The 23,241-nt window shown below is 33.4% G+C and overlaps 1 protein-coding gene, 2 non-coding genes and 1 pseudogene across 5 annotated transcripts; all 4 read left to right on the top strand.

Annotated features, from left to right (window-relative positions):
• The first annotated feature begins 595 nt into the window (after positions 1–595).
• Positions 596–13,924, top strand: LOC112012964 (protein DNA-DAMAGE INDUCIBLE 1). 3 transcript variants are annotated; one of them, XM_065777294.1, is made up of 15 exons: positions 596–849; positions 1,002–1,034; positions 1,351–1,478; positions 2,134–2,242; positions 2,629–2,745; positions 3,013–3,078; positions 4,021–4,083; positions 4,309–4,353; positions 4,666–4,727; positions 5,228–5,321; positions 6,045–6,137; positions 6,241–6,310; positions 12,943–13,013; positions 13,276–13,344; positions 13,600–13,924. In XM_065777294.1, exons 1-15 carry the CDS (start codon positions 784–786, stop codon positions 13,726–13,728), a joined length of 1,215 nt encoding a protein of 404 aa, XP_065633366.1. In that variant the 5' UTR covers positions 596–783; the 3' UTR covers positions 13,729–13,924. The 3 variants fall into 3 exon arrangements, with proteins under 3 accessions (XP_065633366.1, XP_065633367.1, XP_065633365.1); XM_065777293.1 differs by lacking the exons at positions 12,943–13,013; positions 13,276–13,344; positions 13,600–13,924 and adding exons at positions 6,496–6,566; positions 6,848–6,916; positions 7,215–7,539 and having other exon boundaries at positions 603–849; XM_065777295.1 differs by lacking the exon at positions 13,276–13,344 and having other exon boundaries at positions 597–849.
• LOC112012973 (small nucleolar RNA U3) lies at positions 11,034–11,250 on the top strand. Its single transcript, XR_002883053.1, has one exon. It is a non-coding gene; the product is annotated as a small nucleolar RNA U3 (small nucleolar RNA).
• Positions 13,925–15,733: 1,809 nt separating the features above from the next.
• LOC136069118 (small nucleolar RNA U3) lies at positions 15,734–15,857 on the top strand (annotated as a pseudogene).
• An 856-nt stretch (positions 15,858–16,713) lies between these two features.
• Positions 16,714–16,930, top strand: LOC112012974 (small nucleolar RNA U3). The gene has a single exon (XR_002883054.1). It is a non-coding gene; the product is annotated as a small nucleolar RNA U3 (small nucleolar RNA).
• The last annotated feature ends 6,311 nt before the right edge of the window (positions 16,931–23,241 follow it).

Here is a 23,241-nt window from a genome sequence, read left to right as displayed (position 1 = left end):
TAGATTTGTGTGCAGATTTTAATTTAGTGAATTTTAATTTAGTGAGAAAAATCAGATTTGTGTGCAGATTTTAATTTGGAGGTTTATTTTATTTTATTTTAATTTGACATGTTCGGTTGGTAGTTGACTTGGCCTTAAAAATCATTTTTTATCATTACGTTTGACACATAAGTATTTTCATCCAAGGAATAACGGCAGGGATTAAGTTAACACAACATTAAAAATGTTAGGGATCAAATTAACACAATTAAAAGATTAAGGACCAAATTGACATTTGGTGTAAAGGATACAGACTAACTTTATAATTTACCCAAGTTTTAATTAAATTAGGTGAATTATTGTAATTCAAAATTTATTCATCAACACTTATATTAATTAAATTATAAATATACATTGCACTTGTTTAGCGACTATTCCTATGCACTCTTGTGCCTTGATAGTGAATCCCAGTAATGAATGGCCCATGACATGCCACGTATGCTGTCAAGTCCACGAGCTCTAGCAGACTGCAGATACACTCTACCACAGAGAATCCCTATATCTCTTCCCTTAAACACAAAGTTTGGGTTTTTTGGACTCTTCTATCTAATCTAAACCTTCGAATTCTATTACACTTCCTCAAACGAAACCTCGTGGACTAAGTAACCAAACCAGACCCAACAAAGTTTACATATAAAAACACCCACCTCAAAAAAAAAAAAAAAAAAAAAAAAACTCAAGAGAGACAGAGACACAGATCCATTCAGATAAGAGAAGAAGAAGAAGTGAAAGAAGAAGAAGAAGATGAAAATCACTGTAATGACTGCAGATGAGCAAATCATTAGTCTTGACGTGGATCCTCATGAATCCGTAACTCTTCCAAAACACCATCTTTATTCACATACGTGCATGCATACATGTGTGTTTATATTTATATATATGTGGTTGTAAATAATTTGATGGATACTAATGTTTTTTCTCTCTTTTTTTGGCTTTTTTGAAATCTGGGTTTGTTTCAATAGGTTGAGAATGTGAAGGCTTTGCTTGAAGTGGAGGTGAGATCTCTTTAATTTGTTTTTTTCTTGTGCTGTTTTGGTTGGTGGGGTAACTCAGGTAGGGAAGGGAATAGATTGAAGTTTTGAGCTTTTACTTTCTAGATTTCCTTCTGCTTCATCAATATTTTTTGCTCAATTTGAGTTTGACACTATTGGATTGTAAACTTTGATTGTGAAATTTAAAATTTTTATATGTATTTAGGGTCAGTTGGTACTTAGTTGTCTGAGAAACGAAACGGGGTATTGAGGTCTGGAAAGTTAAATTTGAGTATGGATTTATGAACGTTAAATTTGATTTGGCTTTGTATGTGGGCAGACAAGTGTGCCTCTTCAGCAACAGCAGCTGCTGTATAATGGGAAGGAGATGAAGAATCTTGAGAAATTGAGTGCATTGGGTGTGAAAGATGAAGATTTGGTGATGATGATTTCTGCTGCTGCATCAAGGTACTGATTTATTTATTCATAGTACATTATTTTGCTCTATTAGGCTATAATGTTGGGCAAACCCAGATGACGATTTTCACAATTTATAAGAATTTTAAAAGATTAGTTTTGTTTCAATCATTAATTCACTAGAGAGGAAGAGTGAATTATTCAAGTTGAGGGAACAAAAAACCGCCGAGGACCTATTTTGATTGAGAAAATAATATGAGTTATTGTGTTTTAATGATTTAGCAGCCCAGACTGGTCCTCATTCATGTTGGGTGTTTCTGATTGATGGTCTCAACATTACTTATTTGATATAGATTGATAGGTTGATAGAATAACTTCAGACACAATCTTTTGTGCTCTGAAAAATTAGTTTTGATTTCCATGATTATGAGGAATTTAAGGGATGCCAAGATTATGTAGAGCTGATACTCAGCAATCCAGTCTGCAAATTACAGTATGGTGACTTGAGATGTTAGATTGAGTTTTTTTTTTCCTAAAAATGTTCCACTTATTCTCTATGCACATTTTAGATCCCATGTAAAAGCAAATCACTGTCTCATGATGAAGCACACTAAGATAACTTTTGTAATTTTATCTCAATAATTGTTATGTACTAAACAGGAATCTAAAGTTTTATTCTGACTCTTATTATTTGAAATTATCTCAGTGCACCTACCAATAATTTGAGCTTCAATCCAGATGGGTCTGCTGTGAACCCTGGAGCTTTCCAGCAGCATATTCGAAGTGATTCTAATCTTATGGCTCAGTTGTTTCAGGTAACACTGTGGTCTTTTTCTTCAAAGTTATTCTTTGCATTTCAAATTGGGGTTTGAAGCATGTAAATAGTGTTTTTCTCTTAAGAAGAAGTCTGGAATCAGATAAAGTCTGGAAACTTAACTACTTGAGTAATAGGTTGGTTCTATTATTATTTGCACTACTGTACTCTCATGGTGTTCTTGCGCTAGGGCCTATTTGGGAGATGATTTTGAAAATTGGATTATTATCTGAAAATGCCATGCCAATCAGTAGCAGTTGGCATAAACTTATATGTGAAAATAAAAATAAAAATGATTGGATTGTTTGTAATCCATTCTTGATTTCTATGATTTATTTTCTTAACTGGTGAGTTTCTAGCAATCTAAAATTTATGTTGAATTTACAGAATGATCCTGAACTAGCACAAGCTGTTCTAGGAAATGATCTAAATAAACTGCAAGACCTTTTACGAGAACGTCATCGCCAAAAATCTGATTTGCGACGTCAACAAGAAGAGGAGCTTGTAAGTTGCTTATCTGGTGGCTCTAACTCTTTCTCTTCCTTGGCCTTTATAGCTTATGTCATGGTGCTAAGTTTTTACCACATAAAGTACTTTTCAAGTTCTAATATATTGGCCTCTAATATATGCGTGTAATTACGTACTTACCATTTACTGATCAGATGTAGTTAAATTGTAATCGTTGAGTTTCTTACATAAATAATTTAATTTGACAACGATAATTAGATGGAGAAACTGATACATACACGTTCTTGTTATTGTGTGATATAGGCCCTTCTTTATGCAGATCCTTTTGATGTTGAAGCGCAAAAAAAGATTGAAGCTGCTATTCGCCAGGTCAGTGTTATTTCTTTGTCATATGTGGCATTGATGTATCAATAGAAGGCCCTTTTTCCCTGATGCGTTGGCTCAGGGGTTCAACAGGCAGGCTGGGTCAGGGTAGGTCATAGGTCTGGGTGTTGTTTAGCATTGGATAGAGGGGAAAAAAAGTGAAAGAAAGAACCTTTCTTTGTACTCTTGATTTTCTGCGTATTTTTCATTCCATTGAAATCTTAAGTTCATTGTAATTATAGAATCTATGGTAATTTATTTTTTCATTGTGCAAAGATTCTAATCTTATAATGATGTTTGCAAGTGGCTTTGCTATCTTGAAACATCTGTTACTTCTCTTCGAAACTAATTTTTCATTCCTACAAATTCCTTGGACTGGTTAATACTTACTGGTGTGCATTAATAAGTAATAACTGAGAGACTTTTATGCCTTTGGATTCTTTTGTTATTTTAAGTTTCTTCATTGGATTTTTTTGTATGTACGCATTATATTTTCTGTGACCAATAGTAGGCATGGCCCTACATGCTAGAAACTGTGATTATAAATCTTTGCCTTGTAGGATCAATTCATTAAATTCTCAGAATAGGAGCGTGCATTTTGATTTTTTGATTTTATTTTTGATGAGGAATGTGATTGTTGATGATAGAAAATGATATTGGACTGTCAAAAAGTGATTCTTTTACAATGTTTACTATAATGATTCATAATATTTGCATAAAATCTTATTCATTAATGTTTACGCCAACTAATTTATTACTTGCAACTCTGAAATTTCTTTCATCCTTTAATAGTTGTGGCATATATCATTTTTATTTTTTTAGTATAATCTTAGTACTATTGATACAATCATAAAATTGATTTTTTCCGATTATCTTTTTTTCCACACCAAGAAGGAAGATATATTATATGGGTACTTCGTGTTGACAATACTTCTAAATTATTTGCAGAAAGGAATTGATGAAAATTGGGCTGCTGCCTTGGAACATAACCCTGAAGCTTTTGCAAGGGTGGTACGTATTTTCTATTTATCTTCAACCCCTGCTATCACTATTACATACATACATGCATACATATTTATATATATATATATATATATATATATATAGACATATTTGTTTTTGTATTGATTTTAAAGTTTCTTTATTACATACATACATGCATACATATTTATATATATATATATATATATAGACATATTTGTTTTTGTATTGATTTTAAAGTTTCTTATGCATCAGGTTATGTTGTACGTGGACATGGAGGTTAATGGTTTCCCATTAAAGGTAACAACTAGATGGTGAAAAATATCTTAGGAAGAACTTATTCAGTTCAGCATAATATGAAATCACTGAAGGGCTTATGGGGTTTCTTGTGTCACTTTTGTGATTCTGTATAAAACATCTTACACACCGGGACTGCCCTGGTTTAAAAACACATTTCAATGAGATTTGTGCAGGCATATGATATGCAACCAGATTAATATCCTCATCATTTTGAATTATGCATCCCTCTTTATATTTTATTGTTAGTTCCAGCCCCTGCTGATTGAGAACTAATCAAATACAGTCTGCCAACTAATTTTCACCATGTTTCAGGCATTTGTTGACAGTGGAGCCCAATCAACAATAATATCAAAAAGTTGTGCTGAGCGTTGTGGGTACGTACTGTTTTATATCTGATTGCCTGTTGTTTAATTCAGTCAGTGGTAATATCATTTTTCATTTTACTTGCTATTTGACATGGTTTAATAACTTAGAATATCAAAACTGGTAGATATGGGTATTACACTATTTATAAGTATTGGGAGCAATTACATATGTGCACTCATACCTAATCACATTTATAGTCTCATGAAACATATGCAGCTTTGAGAAAGTTGATTATGGATTGCACCAGGGAGAGGGGAGGTGGTTATAAAACCACCTCATACACTTGCTAGTTATTATTTTTAACCTTTACCAGTTTACCTACTCTTCAAATAAATTCTCCTGTTATTGGCATGATCCCCCCCCCCTCTCCCCCCTCCTCTCACTCTGATGGAAAGGACAATGTTATTGTTTGAACAAATTCCTAGTATCCTGTAGTTCTGTTTATTAGAAATATAGACCTTACATGTTTTAACATGAGAAGAGTTTGAAATGGGAAAGCCTCTTGCAGATTGTTGAGGCTTATGGATCAACGTTATAAGGGCATTGCTCAAGGAGTCGGTCAATCTGAGATATTGGGTCGCGTACATGTAGCTCCAATCAAGGTAATATATCTAGATTTCTAGTAATAGTTTTACACTGCTTATTGTTGGTAATGTCTTCATGTGTTTGGAGATGCTAGTGTTTGCTTCTCAAATGTATTGGATGCCCTTGTTTACATATCCATGTGGACTGCCCCCTTGTGTTTTGATGTATCATGTACCTCCATTATATTAAGTTACATTCTGCACATGAGAGATCAAACTTATCCAAGAAAAGAGACAAAAAGAAAAGACATTACAGATCACAGTCAAAACTTCTTTATCTTTTATTGAGAAAATACGAACATCAAAGTGAGTAACAATCTTATGTCATGTTATGGGATTTTTTTGTCATAGGTGGTCGACATCTCTCCCTCTCTCTCTCCATAAATCTGTATTTATTTTTCTTCTTATAGATGTTTTTTCCAAAACAATGATCAAGAAAATTGGACATGCATCTCCTTCTAGTCACAAGGAGGCCTCCACCTCTGTGTGTCTCTGTGCCTCCTTGTGTGTGTTCATTTCTTGATGGTCATATGCTTGCTCTTATGTGTCTGCATTTGCTTATGTACATGCAAACTTTGGACTCTGCAGTCTATTTCCTATTCTGCAGTACAGTAAGTGTTCCATTGAGGATAAATTTGAATGCACTCTCTTGGGAATTAAACTTTGGTGACATACATATCGTTTTCTTGATTAAAAAAATGTTGAGTGTAGCTATTTTTGTTTAATTCTTTCTTCCTGTAGATTGGGAATATATTTTATCCTTGCTCATTCACGGTATTGGATTCTCCCAATATGGAATTCCTCTTTGGGCTGGATATGCTCCGGAAGCACCAGGTAGCATACTCTGTCTAATATCTGATGTACCTTTCCATTTTCTTGGTTCTAATTGATGTTATTTAGGTTTGTTATTCTTTTCTGACTTAGTCAATGTCCACAGTGCATTATAGATTTAAAGGATAATGTTTTGAGAGTTGGTGGTGGAGAAGTTTCTGTACCATTTTTGCAAGGTTGGCCTTCTAATCTCTCCATGTGCTTGATTGCATAAAAGTTGCTTACTGTTCAATAATTGACCAATTTCTGCAGTTATGCCTGAATTGCTTTATTTACAACTCACCACTTATCTAAATAGCTTTTATGGTCAACCTTTTTGATAAATAGAAAATTAACTAATTAAATTGTGCATTGTTTTCAGAAAAAGACATCCCATCACGCTTTCTTGATGAAGAAAGGTTGTCCAAGCAAGCATCCAGTTCAGGGACCCCAGTAAGTATACTTTTAATCAATTTGCTTGTCCCAAATGAACTTTCATTGATGATGTACTTATGACTAAGGATTTACAAGATCTACTATGCAAATGTCTTTATTCTGAATTGAACTGGTGCATGGAATTTTATATTCTCATGACTAACTAAAGTGTGTGCCACGTATGCATTGTTTTGTTTTCTTTTTTATGTATATATATTTGCATAGTGATGTATATTGGCAATGAGTTAAAACCATTTTGCTTTCTGTAATTTTTGTTTTTATCGCTTGTTATTCTTTAGGTGACATCAGGAACAACAGATAGAAGCAATATTGTCCCAACAGGAGGGTCTCGTGGTGATATAAGCCAGGTAAATTTGTTATTAAGAACTGTCTCAGCTTTCTGTTAGCCTCCGTGTAGGGAAAAAAAAAAAGTCTGTGCTGTATTGTGAAATTGGTTAAACCATTGAGAAGTGATTGACTTTTTGGGACTAAGGCTTGGTTTTTGCATTATCTTAACTGACAAGTTGTCCCGGTTTGCCATCTTATTGATAGTTGACCCTGTCGATCTGGTCTTTTTAACCAATGGGTGTTACGATGATTAACGAACAAGATTTAGTAATCGTATTTGATTGATCTGAAGATTTCATGTGATTTCTATGATTGCAGGGACCTGATTTTGAAGCCAAAGTGGCAAAGCTTGTTGAGCTAGGGTTTGGAAGGGAAGCAGTCATACAAGCTCTTAAATTATTCGAAGGAAATGAAGATCAGGCAGCAGGGTTTCTTTTTGGGGGTTGAAGTTAACATTTATTTTTAGACTTCATTTTTTCTGGAATAATGTTTGGTTCAGTAATTTAATTACAAATTAACAAATTGAAATTTGTGTACTTTATACTGATAGCATTCCTTTAAAGTTATTTTGAACCCTGAAACTGGTGGTGTAACTTGCAATTCAAATGAGAGAAAGTAAACAAATTTCAAATTTGAGCTTTTAGACTTGGTGTGGATCTCTTTAGTCTATAATTTCATAATTTTTTCCTTGCAATATATGCCTTTTTAGATTGAGCGCAGATAGAAGTAAGGCTTTTATTATTATTATTATTTGGTGGTAATTTGTGAAAATATGACCTATGAATGATTCACCTATAGATTTATCTTTATGCCTGGTATTGAATATTAGGCTGTTAATAAGTACATGTTTAAAAAATAGATAAGTACATAGAAATATAATATTTTAAATGAGGAAATTTGCTTAAAGTATAAAGATGGGGTGATCCTTATTGATGAAAAGATGAGAAAAAATTGCTTGAAATGGTTCAGTTATGTTTAGAAGAGTGCAATTAATGCACTAGTAAAAAAAGTAGGTTGATTTAAGTTGGGGAAAAAAAAAAAAATGTAGAAGGCCAAAAAATAATATTTGTAGAAGTGATAAAAAAAGGATAATTGAGTTAAGAAAGTAATGTAAAGTATAATTTTATATAAAATAGAATGACTGAAAAGAATATAAGTGGCTGACTTAGATAATTTATTGAAAATTTATAGTTGATCTTAAAAATTTGTTGTTGTAGAATCTATTGATCAATAGAAGTAGAAAGATCAATGAAAGAGAAAGTAATGATTTTCTATAAGGTGTATTTAGTAAGAGTGATGAAAAAATGTGTGCAGATTCTATTGATCTATAGAAGTTGAAATAGAAATGACAGAGTAAGTAATGAATTTTCTAGGCTAAAATGCAAAGTGTACATTCTAAGTCTAATTGAAATTTATTTTAATTCAATTTGAGTCCTCTAAGTTTTAAAGTTATTAAATTCATACTTTTTGTCCAATTTCGTTAAAAAAGTTGCCATTAAGTATGCAATTAACTAATGAAAAAAAATTCTTACATAAAAAATCTATAATTTTTTTTTAATTTTTTTTGAGAGAAAATAATATCTTTTTAAGGAATTTTTTTTTTTATTTACAAAATTTGATAGAATGCTTGAATTAAATAAATTTGAAACTTAGAGAACTTAATTGAACGAAAGTAAAGTTAAAAAACTTAAATGAATTTCAGCTAAACTTAGATGGTGCAATTTACATTTTAGCTAATTTTTAATAATTTATATGTAGTAAGAGTGATGAAAAATGTGAGGATGAAAGGAGAAGGAAGATAAAAAAAAAGATGAGAGGCTTTTGTATTTTTTTTCCATCGTAGTACTATTTTGAAGACAATAATATTAAATATTAAGGTTGCCTTTGGATGGATTATATTTTGCAGTTTATTTTACTATTTAGCTTATTTTTGCTACTATTCATGGGTCATATTGCACTTTTTGATACTATTTATGGGTCTCATTATACTATTTTAGCTAATTTTTACCTTTATTTACAATAGTTTCAGCAAAAAATTTTCAGTTTCAGCAAAATAAACGGATCTAAACAGATCCTGAGAGAACAATTAAATTAATAACAAACACATCACTTTTCATTATTTCTTCCATTCACCCTCCTGGGCCTCTCCCAAAAAGAAGAAGTAAAAATGGTGGCCCAAATTGGATTATCAAGTCCTACACTCCCTTATTTCCGACATATAATTTTATTTCAAATATAAGCTGATTTTGAGCTCATCAAATCACTAAACTACATGTTTAAAAGTTCATTTACCTATCTAACAAACTTTAATGTATTTAGGAGCTACTTAAAAGTATATTTATATACTCATAATATTTTTTATGAATATATTATTATGTTTAAAGTAAACTTAACTGGCTTAATAGTGAGTCTATACCTTAATTGCTAAATAAACCAATATAAAACTAGCTTTTTCTAATCGAGTTTTAGCAATTAAAAAATGCTAGCTATGTTCATTTACCACCTCCACCCAGCTGCTTGGCCTTGAAAAAAAAAACCATAGCCATAGGATCAGACCATGGCTCCTAGGTAATTAAGAGCCGTCGAAAGTGGTCCTAGAACACGAAGCATTATTACAAATTTTACTATATAATTTTTTTAAAAAAATTATATAATAAAATATGAGCCCTGTAGTTTCAGTGTTGATTTGGACACGAATGAAAATGTCCCTGTTTTTTTTTTTTTTTTTACAAAATTTGATAGAATGCTTGAATTAAATAAATTTGAAACTTAGAGAACTTAATTGAACGAAAGTAAAGTTAAAAAATTTAAATGAATTTTAGCTAAACTTAGAGGGTGCAATTTACATTTTAGCTAATTTTCAATAATTTATATGTAGTAAGAGTGTTGAAAAATGTGAGGATGAAAGGAGAAGGAAGATAAAAAAAAAGATGAGAGGCTTTTGTATTTTTTTTTTCTATCGTAGTACTATTTTGAAGACAATAATATTAAATATTAAGGTTGCCTTTGGATGGATTATATTTGGCAGCTTATTTTACTATTTAACTTATTTTTGCTACTATTCATGGGTCATATTGCATTTTTTGATACTATTTATGGGTCTCATTATACTATTTTAGCTAACTTTTACTTTTATTTACAGTAGTTTCAGCAAAATAAACAGGTCTAAACAGACCTGAGAGAACAATTAAATTAATAACAGCACATCACTTTTCATCATTCCTTCCATTCACCCTCCTGGGCCTCTCCCAAAAAGAAGAAGTAAAAATGGTGGCCCAAATTGGATTATCAAGTCCTACACTCCCTTATTTCCGACATATAATTTTATTTCAAATATAAGCTGATTTTGAGCTCATCAAATCACTAAACTACATGTTTAAAAATTCATTTACCTATCTAACAAACTTTAATGTATTTAGGAGCTACTTAAAAGTATATTTATATACTGATAATATTTTTTATGAATATATTATTATGTTTAAAGTAAACTTAACTGGCTTAATAGTGAGTCTATACCTTAATTGCTAAATAAACCAATATAAAACTAGCTTTTTCTAATCGAGTTTTAGCTATTAAAAAATGCTAGCTATGTTCATTTACCACCTCCACCCAACCCAGCTGCTTAGCCTTGAAAAAAAAAACCATAGCCATAGGATCAGACCATGGCTCCTAGGTAATTAAGAGCCGTCGAAAGTGGTCCTAGAACACGAAGCATTATTACAAATTTCACTATATAATTTTTTTTTTAAAATTTATATAATAAAATTGCGTCTGCGTTTTTTTTTTTTTTTTTCCAAAAAGCGACTGTTTATGAGACATTAACAGTATATTAAGGCAAATGCATAATATTTCCATTAATAAACAGTAATTAAAAAATATTTTTTTTATTATTTTTAGTTTTCAGCAAAATAAGCGGTATCTAAACGCACTTTCAATCATCTAATTAAGATAAAATTATTTTTTCCTCTTTTATAATTAATGGTGTATAATTTAAAGATTTGGTAGTAAAATTTATAATATTTTTAGCATCATTAGATTATTCTCGGTACAATTCTATAAACCAAACGAGCTTGTCCCATATCGACCAGATAGTAAGCAAAACTTTACTTTATAATACGCAAAACAGAACCGTTGGTCACGACCTTACTTGAACAGGATCTGTTCTATAGGATCGTACCTCTGTATCCTTGCTCACTAAGGAGACAGGACCCCAAACCTGGTTGATGAACCATGGCCGTGCGATCAGAGCGTGATTAACGGCCTTGATCCTTCTGTTAGATGGATCAAACTGTAGAGGATCGTTCTCAGCTTGGGCTTGCCCAGCTGGGATGGTCGTACGGCTGTCTGACAGGCTCCCAAAATCTTTTTGCTAGGGAGTGCAACATTTTTTTGAACACAAGTCGTTTGATAAAATTCCCAAGTGACGTTCTGTTCTTATTTCCATGTTCACAAGTTGTTTGGGTATTATCATTGTTGAATTGTTGTTGCAATTATATTGTGTTATAGACATTCTTCACCTGAGCTGAGCGTTGTGGGTATGTACTGTTTTATATCCGATTGCCTGTTGTTTAATTCAGTCAGTTGTAATATCATTTTTTCATTTTACTAGCTATTTGACATGGTTTAATAACTTAGTATATCAAAACCAGTAGATATGGGCATTACACTATTTATAAGTATTGGGGTGCAATTACATATGTGCACTCATACGTAATCACCTTTATAGTCTCATGAAACATATGCGGCTTTGGGAAAGTTGATTGTGGGTTGCACCAGGGAGAGGGGAGGTGGTTATGAAACCACCTCATACACTTGCTAGTTATTATTTTTATCCTTTACCAGTTTTCCTACTCTTCAAATGAATTCTCTTGTTGTTGGCATGATTCCACACCCACCCCCTTCCCCCCCGCCGGCGCGCCCCCCTTCACACTGATGGAAAGGACAATGTTATTGTTTGAACAAATTCCTAGTATCCTGTGGTTCTGTTTATTATAAATATAGAACTTACATGTTTTAACGTGAGAAGAGTTTGAAATGGGAAAGCCTCTTGTTGTGACTTTGGTGTCTTCCAGATTGTTGAGGCTTATGGATCAACGTTATAAGGGCATTGCTCAAGGAGTTGGTCAATCTGAGATATTGGGTCACATACATGTAGCTCCAATCAAGGTAATATATTTAGCTTTCTAGTAATAGTTTTACACTGCTTATTGTTGGTAATGTGTTCGTGTGTTTGGAGATGCTAGTGTTTGCTTCTTAAATGTATTGGATGCCCATGACAACTTGTCAGTTAAGATAATGCAAAAACCAAGCCTTATCCCAAAAAGTCAATCACTTCTCAATGGTTTAACCAATTTCACAATACAGCACAGACTTTTTTTTTTTTCCCTACAGGAGAGCTAACAGAAAGCTAGACAGTTCTTAATAACAAATTTACCTGGCTTTATCACCACGAGACCCTCCTGTTGGGACAATTTGCTTCTATCTGTTGTTCCTGATGTCACCTAAAGAATAACAAGCGATAAAAACAAAAATTACAAAAGCAAAATGGTATCTACTCAATTACACACATGCAAATATAATACACTAAAAAAGAAAACAAAACAATGCATACGTGGCACACCTTTAGTTAGTCATGAGAATATAAAATTCCATGCACCAGTTCAATTCAGAATAAAGACATTTGCATAGTAGATCTTGTAAAAGTCAATCTCNATACACTTTCCAATATCTGATGTACCTTTTCATTTTCTTGGTTCTAATTAATGTTATTTAGGTTTGTTATTCTTTTCTGACTTAGTCAATGTCCGCATTGCATTTTAGATTTAAAGGATAATGTTTTGAGAGTTGGTGGTGGAGAAGTTTCTGTACCATTTTTGCAAGATTGGCCTTCTAATCTCTCCATGTGCTTACTGTTCAATAATTGAACAATTTCTGCAGTTATGCCTGAATTGCTTTATTTGCAATTCACCAATTATCTAAATAGCTTTTATGGACAACCATTTTGATAAATAGAAAATTAACTAATTAAATTGTGCATTGTTTTCAGAAAAAGACATCCCATCACGCTTTCTTGATGAAGAAAGGTTGTCCAAGCAAGCATCCAGCTCTGGGACCCCAGTAAGTATACTTTTAATTAATTTGCTTGTCCTAAAGAAACTTTCCTTGATGATGTACTTTTGACTAAGGATTTACAAGATCTACTATGCAAATGTCTTTATTCTGAATGGAAGTGGTGCCTGGAATTTTATTTACTCATGACTAGCTAAAGCGTGTGCCATGTATGCATTGTTTGTTTTCTTTTTTAGTGATGTATATTGGTAATGAGTAGATACCATTTTGCTTTATGTAATTTTTGTTTTTATTGCTTTTTATTCTTTAGATGACATCAGGAACAACAGATAGAAGCAACATTGTCCCAACAGGAGGGTCTCGTGGTGATATGAGCCTGGTAAATTTGTTATTAAGAACTGTCTCAGCTTTCTGTTAGCTTCCTTGTAGGAAAAGAAAAAAAAGTCTGTGCTGTAATTTGAAATTGGTTAAACCATTAGCGTGACTGACAAGTTGTCACGGTTTGCCATCTTATTGATAGTTGACCCTGTCGATCTGGTCTTTTTAACCAATGGGTGTTACATTGATTAACGAACAAGATTTAGTAATTGTATTTGATTGATCTGAGAATTTCATGTGATTTATATGGCTGCAGGGACCTGATTTTGAAGCCAAAGTGGCAAAGCTTGTTGAGCTAGGGTTTGGAAGGGAAGCAGTCATACAAGCTCTTAAATTAGTCGATGGAAATGAAGATCAGGCAGCAGGGTTTCTTTTTGGGGGTTGAAGTTAACATTTATTTTTAGACTTCATTTTTTGTGGAATAATGTTTGGTTCAGTAATTTAATTACAAATTAACAAATTGAAATTTGTGTACTTGATACTGACAGCATTCATTTAAAGCTATTTTGAACCCAGAAATTGGTGTTGTAACTTGCAATTCAAATGAGTGAAAGTAAACAAATTTCAAACTTGAGCTTTTAGACTTGGTGTGGTTCTCTTTGGTCTATAAATTTTTTTTTTTCTCTTGCATTATATTCCTATTGAGCGCAGATAGAAGTAAGGCTTTTATTATTACTACTACTATTATTTGGTGGTAATTTGTGAAATTTTGACCTATGAATGATTCACCTAGATTTGTCTTTATGCCTGGAACTGAATATTAGGTTGTTAATAAGTACATGTTCTAAAAATAGGTAAGTACAAATACATGGAAAGATATTATTTGAAATGATGAAATATGGTTAGAGAATAAAGATAGGGGTGATCCTTATTGATGAAAAGATGAGAAAAAATTACTTGAAATAGTTTAGTTATGTTTAGAAGAGTGCAACTAATGCACCGGTGAAAAAGTGTATGTTGATTTAAGTTGGGGAAATGAAAAAATGTAGAGGAGGGCCAAAAAAAAAATAAAAATTGTAGTAGTAGTAAAAAAGGATAAGTGAATTAAGAAAGTAATAAATTGTATGATTTTATATAAAATAGAATCACTGAAAAGAATGTATGCAAAGAATGTATGCAATTGATCCTGATAATTTGTTGAGAATTTATAATTGATCAAAAATTTGGGATTAAAATTTTGTTGTTATAGAATTTATTGATCCATAGAAGTTGAAAGAGCAATGATTGATAAAGTAATGATTTTCTTTAAGGTGTATTTAGCAAGAGTGATGAAAAAATTTGTGTGAAATCTATTGATCTATAGAAGTAGAAAGAGAAATGATAGAGGAAGTAATGAATTTTCTATAATATTCCATAGAAGTAAAAAGAGAAATGACAGAGGAAGTAATGAATTTATGTAGCAGGAGTGATGAAAAATTGTGAGGATGGGAAGGAGGAGAAGGATGAAAAAAAGATGAGAGGATTTTGTATTTTTTTTTTCCATTATAATACCATTTTTAAAATAATAATATTAAATATTAAGAGAACCATGAGTAAATTTATAACAAACGCATCACTCTCATCATTTTTCCCATTCGCCCTCCTGGGCCACCCTCAAAAAGGAAGAAATAGAAATGGTACCGACCCAAATTGGATTATTAGGGTCATTCGCTCCTTTATTTTTGTCATTTAATTTTATCTCAATTATAAGTCAATCTTGAGCTCATCAAAGTAGTAAATTATGTGTTAAAAGTTCATTTTCTTATCAAACAAGCTTTAATATATTTGGGAGCTACTTAATAATATTTTACAACTTGTCCTTATTGAATTTAATCTCATAATATATATGTGTGTGTGTACAGTCATAAGCTTGTTTATAATTATGAATATATATTATTATGTTTAAACTTGACTTGCTTAATAGTGAGTTTAAACTTGAGCTTTACTTATTTGCTAAATAAACCAACCTAAACTAATTTTTTTTTCTAGATGAGTTTTAGCTATTAAAAAATGCACGTTCATTTACCACCTCGAACCGGCTGCTTAGCCTTGAGAAAAAAAAAAAAAAAGCCATAGCCTTAGGATTAGACCATGGCTCCTAGGTAATTAAGAGGCGTCAAAGTGGTTCGAGAAACTTGAAGCATTATTACAAATTTTACTGCATAAATTTTTTAAATTGATATAATAAAATATGTTCAGTGAGTTTTTGCCATCTAAAAATATGAAATTACTTTTTTCCTCTTTTGTAATTAATGGTGTATAATTAAAAGATTTTGTAGTAAAATTTATAGCACATCTGGCATTAATGGTTTATTCTTGGTATGATTCTATAAACCAAACGAGTTTGTCCCATATCGACCGGATAGTAAGCAATACTTCACTTTATAACACGCAAAACAGAATCGTTGGTCACGACCTTACTTGAACAGGATCTGTTCTATAGGATCGTACCTCTGTATCCTTGCTCACAAAGGAGACAGGACCCCAAACCTGGTGGATTAAAATAATAATATTAAATATTAAGAGAACCATGAGTAAATTTATAACAAACGCATCACTCTCATCATTTTTCCCATTCGCCCTCCTGGGCCACCCTCAAAAAGGAAGAAATAGAAATGGTACCGACCCAAATTGGATTATTAGGGTCATTCGCTCCTTTATTTTCGTCATTTAATTTTATCTCAATTATAAGTCAATCTTGAGCTCATCAAAGTAGTAAATTATGTGTTAAAAGTTCATTTTCTTATCAAACAAGCTTTAATATATTTGGGAGCTACTTAATAATATTTTACAACTTGTCCTTATTGAATTTAATCTCATATATATATGTGTGTGTACAGTCATAAGCTTGTTTATAATTATGAATATATATTATTATGTTTAAACTTGACTTGCTTAATAGTGAGTTTAAACTTGAGCTTTACTTATTTGCTAAATAAACCAACCTAAACTAATTTTTTTTCTAAATGAGTTTTAGCTATTAAAAAATGCACGTTCATTTACCACCTCGAACCGGCTGCTTAGCCTTGAGAAAAAAAAAAAAAAAAAAACCATAGTCTTAGGATTAGACCATGGCTCCTAGGTAATTAAGAGGTGTTAAAGTGGTTCGAGAAACTTGAAGCATTATTACAAATTTTACTGCATAAATTTTTTAAATTGATATAATAAAATATGTTCAGTGAGTTTTTGTCATCTAAAAATATGAAATTACTTTTTTCCTCTTTTGTAATTAATGGTGTATAATTAAAAGATTTTGTAGTAAAATTTATAGCACATCTGGCATTAATGGTTTATTCTTGGTATGATTCTATAAACCAAACGAGTTTGTCCCATATCGACCGGATAGTAAGCAATACTTCACTTTATAACACGCAAAACAGAATTGTTGGTCACGACCTTACTTGAACAGGATCTGTTCTATAGGATCGTACCTCTGTATCCTTGCTCACAAAGGAGACAGGACCCCAAACCTGGTGGATGAACCATGGCCGTGTGATCAGAGCGTGATTAACGGTCTTGATCTCTCTGTGAGAGGGATCAAACTGTAGAGGATCGTTCTCAGTTTGGGTTCGCCCAGCTGGGATGGTCGTACGGCTGTCTGACAGGCTCCCAAAAACTTTTTGCTAGTGAGTGCAACAATTTTTTGATCACAAGTTGTTTGACAAAAATCCCAAGTGACGTTCTGTTCTTATTTCCATGTTCACAAGTTGTCTGTCTATAATCATTGTTGAATTTTTGTTGCAATTATAGTGTTATAGACATTCTGCACCTGAGCTCTATTTCCACCGAGTACACAAAAGAAATATTTCCAGATATCTCTTGTCCTGGCCTGCATGGCTTCCAGGTCCCTTATGAAATTGTTTTTGGTTCCTTAGGCATGTATAGCTTTTAATCTGTAAGTGCTGTTAGGCTAGTCTGGTATATATCCCTTTGATGTACCCAAAAAAAATGTCCTTAACATTAGAAACATGTACTTGGGACTAATGTTCTTGATATGTTCTGACTTGAATGTAAAGTTAATGTCATCGGGTAGTCCTGTTTATCTTATTCGAATCTGGCATGACATCTTTTATGCCCAAGTTACCCAGGTTGCCCAACTTTTTAGTTTGAGTACAACCACATATCCAAGTGAAGGGCACATACAAGAAGTCCTCATCTATCATCTATGTACTTGTTCATAAAGCCCCGATCTCATGCTGTTATAAAAATTACACTAGCTTGAAACAGTGGCATCTGCATATGATTTTAGGTTGAATTCTCATCTCTATTTAAAGCAAAACAATCATCTACGCTGACAAACAACCATGCCTTAGGTCCGTGCCGGAGTGAATTCAAGCGTTACGTCTTGAATTCAAGCAAAAACTGTCCCCTTAACTTTCAATTAGTGGAATGAAATCTGGAATAACTTAGAAAAGAACACTCAGGAATATAAATTAGTATTGGATGTAATAACACTGCTTGCAAGTTCTATGGAATTTTGACATAAACTATTAGTAGTATCATGCCAGCACAAATCATAGCATATACCAGTAATTGCTGAAATCTATAATTGAAAGATAAAAGCACATCTAATAATGAATGCAATCCTCATAATGTTAGCATATTGAAGGTTATGTTGTACATTGACATGGTGGTTAATGGAGTCTCATTGAAGATAACCAGATGGTGGAAAATATCTTTGGATGAACTTATTCTGTTCAGACTTCAGGGTAATATGAGATCGCTAAAGATACTTTTAGCTAGGAAGGTGATCAGAATCTTCTCGCCATGTGAAAAGATTTGATCAATATTGTTATATGCGCATTGGTTTTGTTATATCACAGATTCACAATCTTCTTTTTGAGTGTTAGTTTTGAAAATAAGATGCAAATTGTTAATTTTTCTCAAACCTCGAGAGAAATTAGTGTAATTTAACACTCCCTTGCATGCAATCTATGAAATGATGGATTAGATTTTTAAATTGCAGATGATGATGTTGTCCAAGGGGAAAAGACCTATCCTTGTAGAGTCAGACATCATGATCCAAGAAGAAGGCATATTATATGATCAGTCTGTGTTAAGGATGAGAGCCATCCGTATTACAGAATTCAAGGAATTGGGGTAGTGTGATGACTGCACAACACGGTTCATCTTATCCCATGAATTTATTAACTCTTTTTGTGGCCTTGACCTCCGGCTAAATATATGGTTAATCCTGATGGTGCTGATAGTGGTAGAAATGTACTAGACAAAGATAAAATCTCAAATCTTCCGGGTGATAAGATGAACTGTGTTGTGCAGTCATCACACTATCCCAATTCCTTGAATTCTGTAATAAAGTTGGATGGGATGTGAGTTGGCTCTCATCCTTAACACAGACCGATCATATAATATGCCTTCTTCTTGGATCAATATGTCCAACTCCACAAGAATTGGTCTTTTCCCGTAGACAACGTCATCATCTGCAATTTAAAAAATTTCATCCATCATTTCATAGATTGCTTGTAATAGAGTGTTAAATTACACTAATTTCTCTCGAGGTTTGAGAAAATTTAACAATTTGCATCTTATATTGAAAAGAATCAAAACTAAAACTCCACAAGAAGATTGCGAATCTATGATATAAATAAACCAATGCATGTATAACAGTATTGATCAAATCTAGAAGATGTCAAATTTGCTGGCAAAACTAGAAGTTGTTGAGTTCATGATATTATGCGTGAGGTTATTCAAAACTAAGAGCGGTATCTGCTTAGATTGGTATAAGGTTTATGAAAGAGTTAGATTTTGATAAGGGCTAAGAATAGTCCTTGATAGAGTATATATGGAGGACAAGAATATGCAGATGATGAAATGGGAAATGATGGGTGTTGCGGATTTCATGGAAACATTGGCTTTGGGTTTGGGGTTGTTGATGTTGTTGGTATTGAATTTGAGGATAGTTCCGGGAACAAAAGGAGTGGAAGTGAGAAGAGAGGGAGTTCTAGGTGGCTGAGATGAGAGACTTTAGACAGAAGGAAAAGTGCTTTCCCAACTGAGTTTATTGACAGTATAAATAGAGATGGCTTGTGGGTGTGCTATGCTTTGTACTTCTTAGCCATGGTAACACGTCTTGAATGCCTATTACAGGCTTGTGGTTTTTAAGAAAATTTTGGATACAACTTTTGCCACAACTTTGATACGATAGACTGTGAATAGTGCGAAAAAATTTATGGATTCATGTAAAAGAGATAGGTTGTCATTCACAATTTACGACATTAGAGTCGTGACAAAAGTTGTGATCCTTGTGCCAACAATATTAAAGTGCTGTGATGGGATCTTGTGTGATGATGATTTGGTGGCAAAGATGGAGGAATGTGAGCAGAAAAGACTATGGGTGTGGTTGTAGTTGGCACTTATAAGCAATGTCAATAATGCTTTCCTTTTTAAGAGAGCTCAGATTGCTCAGTGTCATTTACTGAAGAGAGCTATGATATTCTATTCCTTCCCATTGGTTTCTTCTTCAAATCAAGAGTCAGTGTCCTGTCACTTTTATGGTATTAGTGGTATACTTTCTGATGATGCCGAAAATCTCACCAGTGAGTTGCACGACGCTTGTACACTCAAAACAACACCTGCACAACAAAAAGGAAAAGACCTCACAGAGAGCACCGGTGTGGTGCCGGCCAAATATCTTCCGAAGGTCAAGTTAGAACTTCTTTCAACTCTAGAGTGCTAGAGAGGGGTTAATTATGCGTACCTCAGCTTATGAGGGTATTGGGGTTTTTATAGTAGTAAAGGGTGGACCTTTCTTCCTTGGAGTAGAAGTCTTTTCCTTATAGGAATCCTTATGCGCGTAGATTGCGGAATCCTTTCCTTATAGGACTCTGATACTGTGCGTGGAATACAAGCAATTTCCCTAAAACCCATGCGTGATGACTAAGTTATGGTCTTCATAGAACCGTCAGCCTTTAAACCGTCAGCCTGTACTTCCCTTTAGCTAAGTTAGTATCAGCTTCACGCTTCGTTCAGTAGCCTAGGGGCTTCAAATTGCCGTCAGTTAGACTTGGGGACTTCAGCCCGTCGGTTTCGTCTTGATCTAATCAGCATGCATTTCATTACGTTTAGCTTACGTCATAACTTGACCCGTCAGCCAGAACAGAAGCTGACGGGTTAAGCTTATGGTACCTGCTATACTTCTTCCATATCAGTTGCCCCCTACTCCATATCTCCGTCGGCTATACCTGACGGGTTATGGAGTTTGTATTCGTCACTTGTTGCCACTTTGATTCAAGACGAATTATTACTGCTGACACTTTTAGCATTAAATGCTAGGACAGGTGGCGTGCTTGGATTGGCTCCGTGTCTGAACGCGGGCGTTGCTTCGTCTTCCGTGCGTTTAGCTTATATATATGTGGTCCCCTCTCCTCATTTTCACTATTTCATTTCACTTGATTCCTGGAGAGCACATCCGTCGGCTACATTCCGTCAGCTCTACCAACGTTCCCGCCGTTGCTTTTTCAACCGTCACTCCAGAACTTGTAAGTTTCCCTTCCTTTCTCGCATGCTTTCAATTTCTTCTTTTTTAAAGTGAGGTCGTCATCCTAGGTGCTTAGTTTACACCCGTCACTTGTAGGTAGATGTCGAGTGATCAGTCGTCTAAATAAACCAATGCATGTATAACAGTATTGATCAAATCTAGAAGATGTCAAATTTGCTGGCAAAACTAGAAGTTGTTGAGTTCATGATATTATGCGTGAGGTTATTCAAAACTAAGAGCGGTATCTGCTTAGATTGGTATAAGGTTTATGAAAGAGTTAGATTTTGATAAGGGCTAAGAATAGTCCTTGATAGAGTATATATGGAGGACAAGAATATGCAGATGATGAAATGGGAAATGATGGGTGTTGCGGATTTCATGGAAACATTGGCTTTGGGTTTGGGGTTGTTGATGTTGTTGGTATTGGAATTGAATTTGAGGATAGTTCCGGGAACAAAAGGAGTGGAAGTGAGAAGAGAGGGAGTTCTGGGTGGCTGAGATGAGAGACTTTAGACAGAAGGAAAAGTGCTTTCCCAACTGAGTTTATTGACAGTATAAATAGAGATGGCTTGTGGGTGTGCTATGCTTTGTACTTCTTAGCCATGTTAACACGTCTTGAATGCCTATTACAGGCTTGTGGTTTTTAAGAAAATTTTGGATACAACTTTTGCCACAACTTTGATATGATAGACTGTGAGTAGTGCGAAAAAATTTATGGATTCATGTAAAAGAGATAGGTTGTCATTCGCAATTTACGACATTAGAGTTGTGACAAAAGTTGTGATCCTTGTGCCAACAATATTAAAGTGCTGAAATTTCAGTAGAGCAAGCTCTTCATGGGGCAATACTTAGTCCTGGAGCACTGCTCCGGGACTACCTAAGTTTCTTCCCTCTCTACGTTTGTGCTGTGTTTAATGGGTCCAGGTCTCTGCCAGCACATGCAATGTTTTTTCTGCGTTGTCGTGAGACTAGTTTTCGGACTTTCAAGTTGTTTTAGTATTATGAATAAATTTTTTACCGATTATTAAAAAAAAAAAAAAAAAAAGGAAAAGTTTCTGAGTGCTGCCATATTAAGTTGACATGAGTTTTTCTTTTTAGCAATTGTTGCTATGTATTTCAATTTCAAAAATTTTCAACTTGCTGCCTTTGTGAGTTTTAGCCCAATTCATATGTGCAAGTGATTATATGAATGTTTTCAATTATACTTCCTATCTTGTTAGTTTCTTTATCAAAGAGGATTTTGATGGAATCTGCCAAAATTAGTATAGGGTCAGTGACTACTGAAATGATCTCTCAACTAACCCTGCATCTGCATAGCTTGAACGTGGAACCTTGCTTTTTTGCCTGCTCAGTGCTCACTAATAAGTGGGGCTTTCCTAGTTATCTAATCAATGGCCACACGTTGGAGAGCCCACTGGTTTCCATTTCTATGTTTCACATGACAAGATTGGTTGTTTCTTGTAATTCATGCATATCCTTCTTCTTTTTATACTTTGTTAATACTACAATGTTCGTTAATGGTGCAATAAGTTTCCTTTCAACCAAACTAAAGATGTGTTGAGATAGCGAGATTTTAATAAAAACTGGTATTATCTCTATACGATGCACAACTTAATTAAAAATAATGTATATATGATACCATTTAATATTTAGTAAGTTACTTGAAATTTTAATAAAGTTTTACCTAAAGTAAACTAACTATCTTAACATGTCAGGTGACAAAAAATAAAAATAAAATCATTAATTTTAGAGAGATGTTACGTCTACAACATTTTTACAACATCTTCAGAACATATCGCAGGTGGTTAGTTGTTATTGGTTCAAATTTGAACCTAATATTAATATTACTTTTTTGCCCCAACAATAATAACTAGTAATAACTTGCCACTTAAGATTTGTTGCAAAAATGTTATGAAAATATTGTAGACATATCATTTCTCTTAATTTTATGATGTGTAATACATACATATATTAATTATTAAGTCACTTGTGGCAGATTCTCAAAAAAGAAAAAAAAAAAAAAAGTCACTTGTGGCAAGCATGGTGTGTGGTGTGTAAATTTCTCTATATTAAAACATAGATGTATAATTAATATTTAAAATATATAAAAAAAAGAAAGAAAGTACAACTGTTCAACCTAATTTGTTTATATGTTTGGGTGTTGAGATAGCAAAGGGAACAAATAACAAATTATCTTTTGAAAATCTTATTTATTTATTTATTGGTTAGTAAAATGATGATGTGCGTGTCGCAAATGAGGCCAATGGGCTCAGCCCCACTTGGGCTCACAACTTATTTGTTTGTTGGGCTGAATTTCCTACTATGGGTAGTTCTACAACTAAGGACCCAATGAGATCACTTTTCTCCTTCTCGGCAACACAATCTTTCCTCCAACTCCTCTCGGATTCTCTATTTTTCTTC

This window comes from Quercus suber, unplaced genomic scaffold (genome assembly GCF_002906115.3).
Source record: "Quercus suber isolate HL8 unplaced genomic scaffold, Cork oak 2.0 scaffold_152, whole genome shotgun sequence".
Lineage (NCBI taxonomy): Eukaryota > Viridiplantae > Streptophyta > Magnoliopsida > Fagales > Fagaceae > Quercus > Quercus suber.
This window is presented reverse-complemented; position numbering and strand designations above follow the sequence as displayed.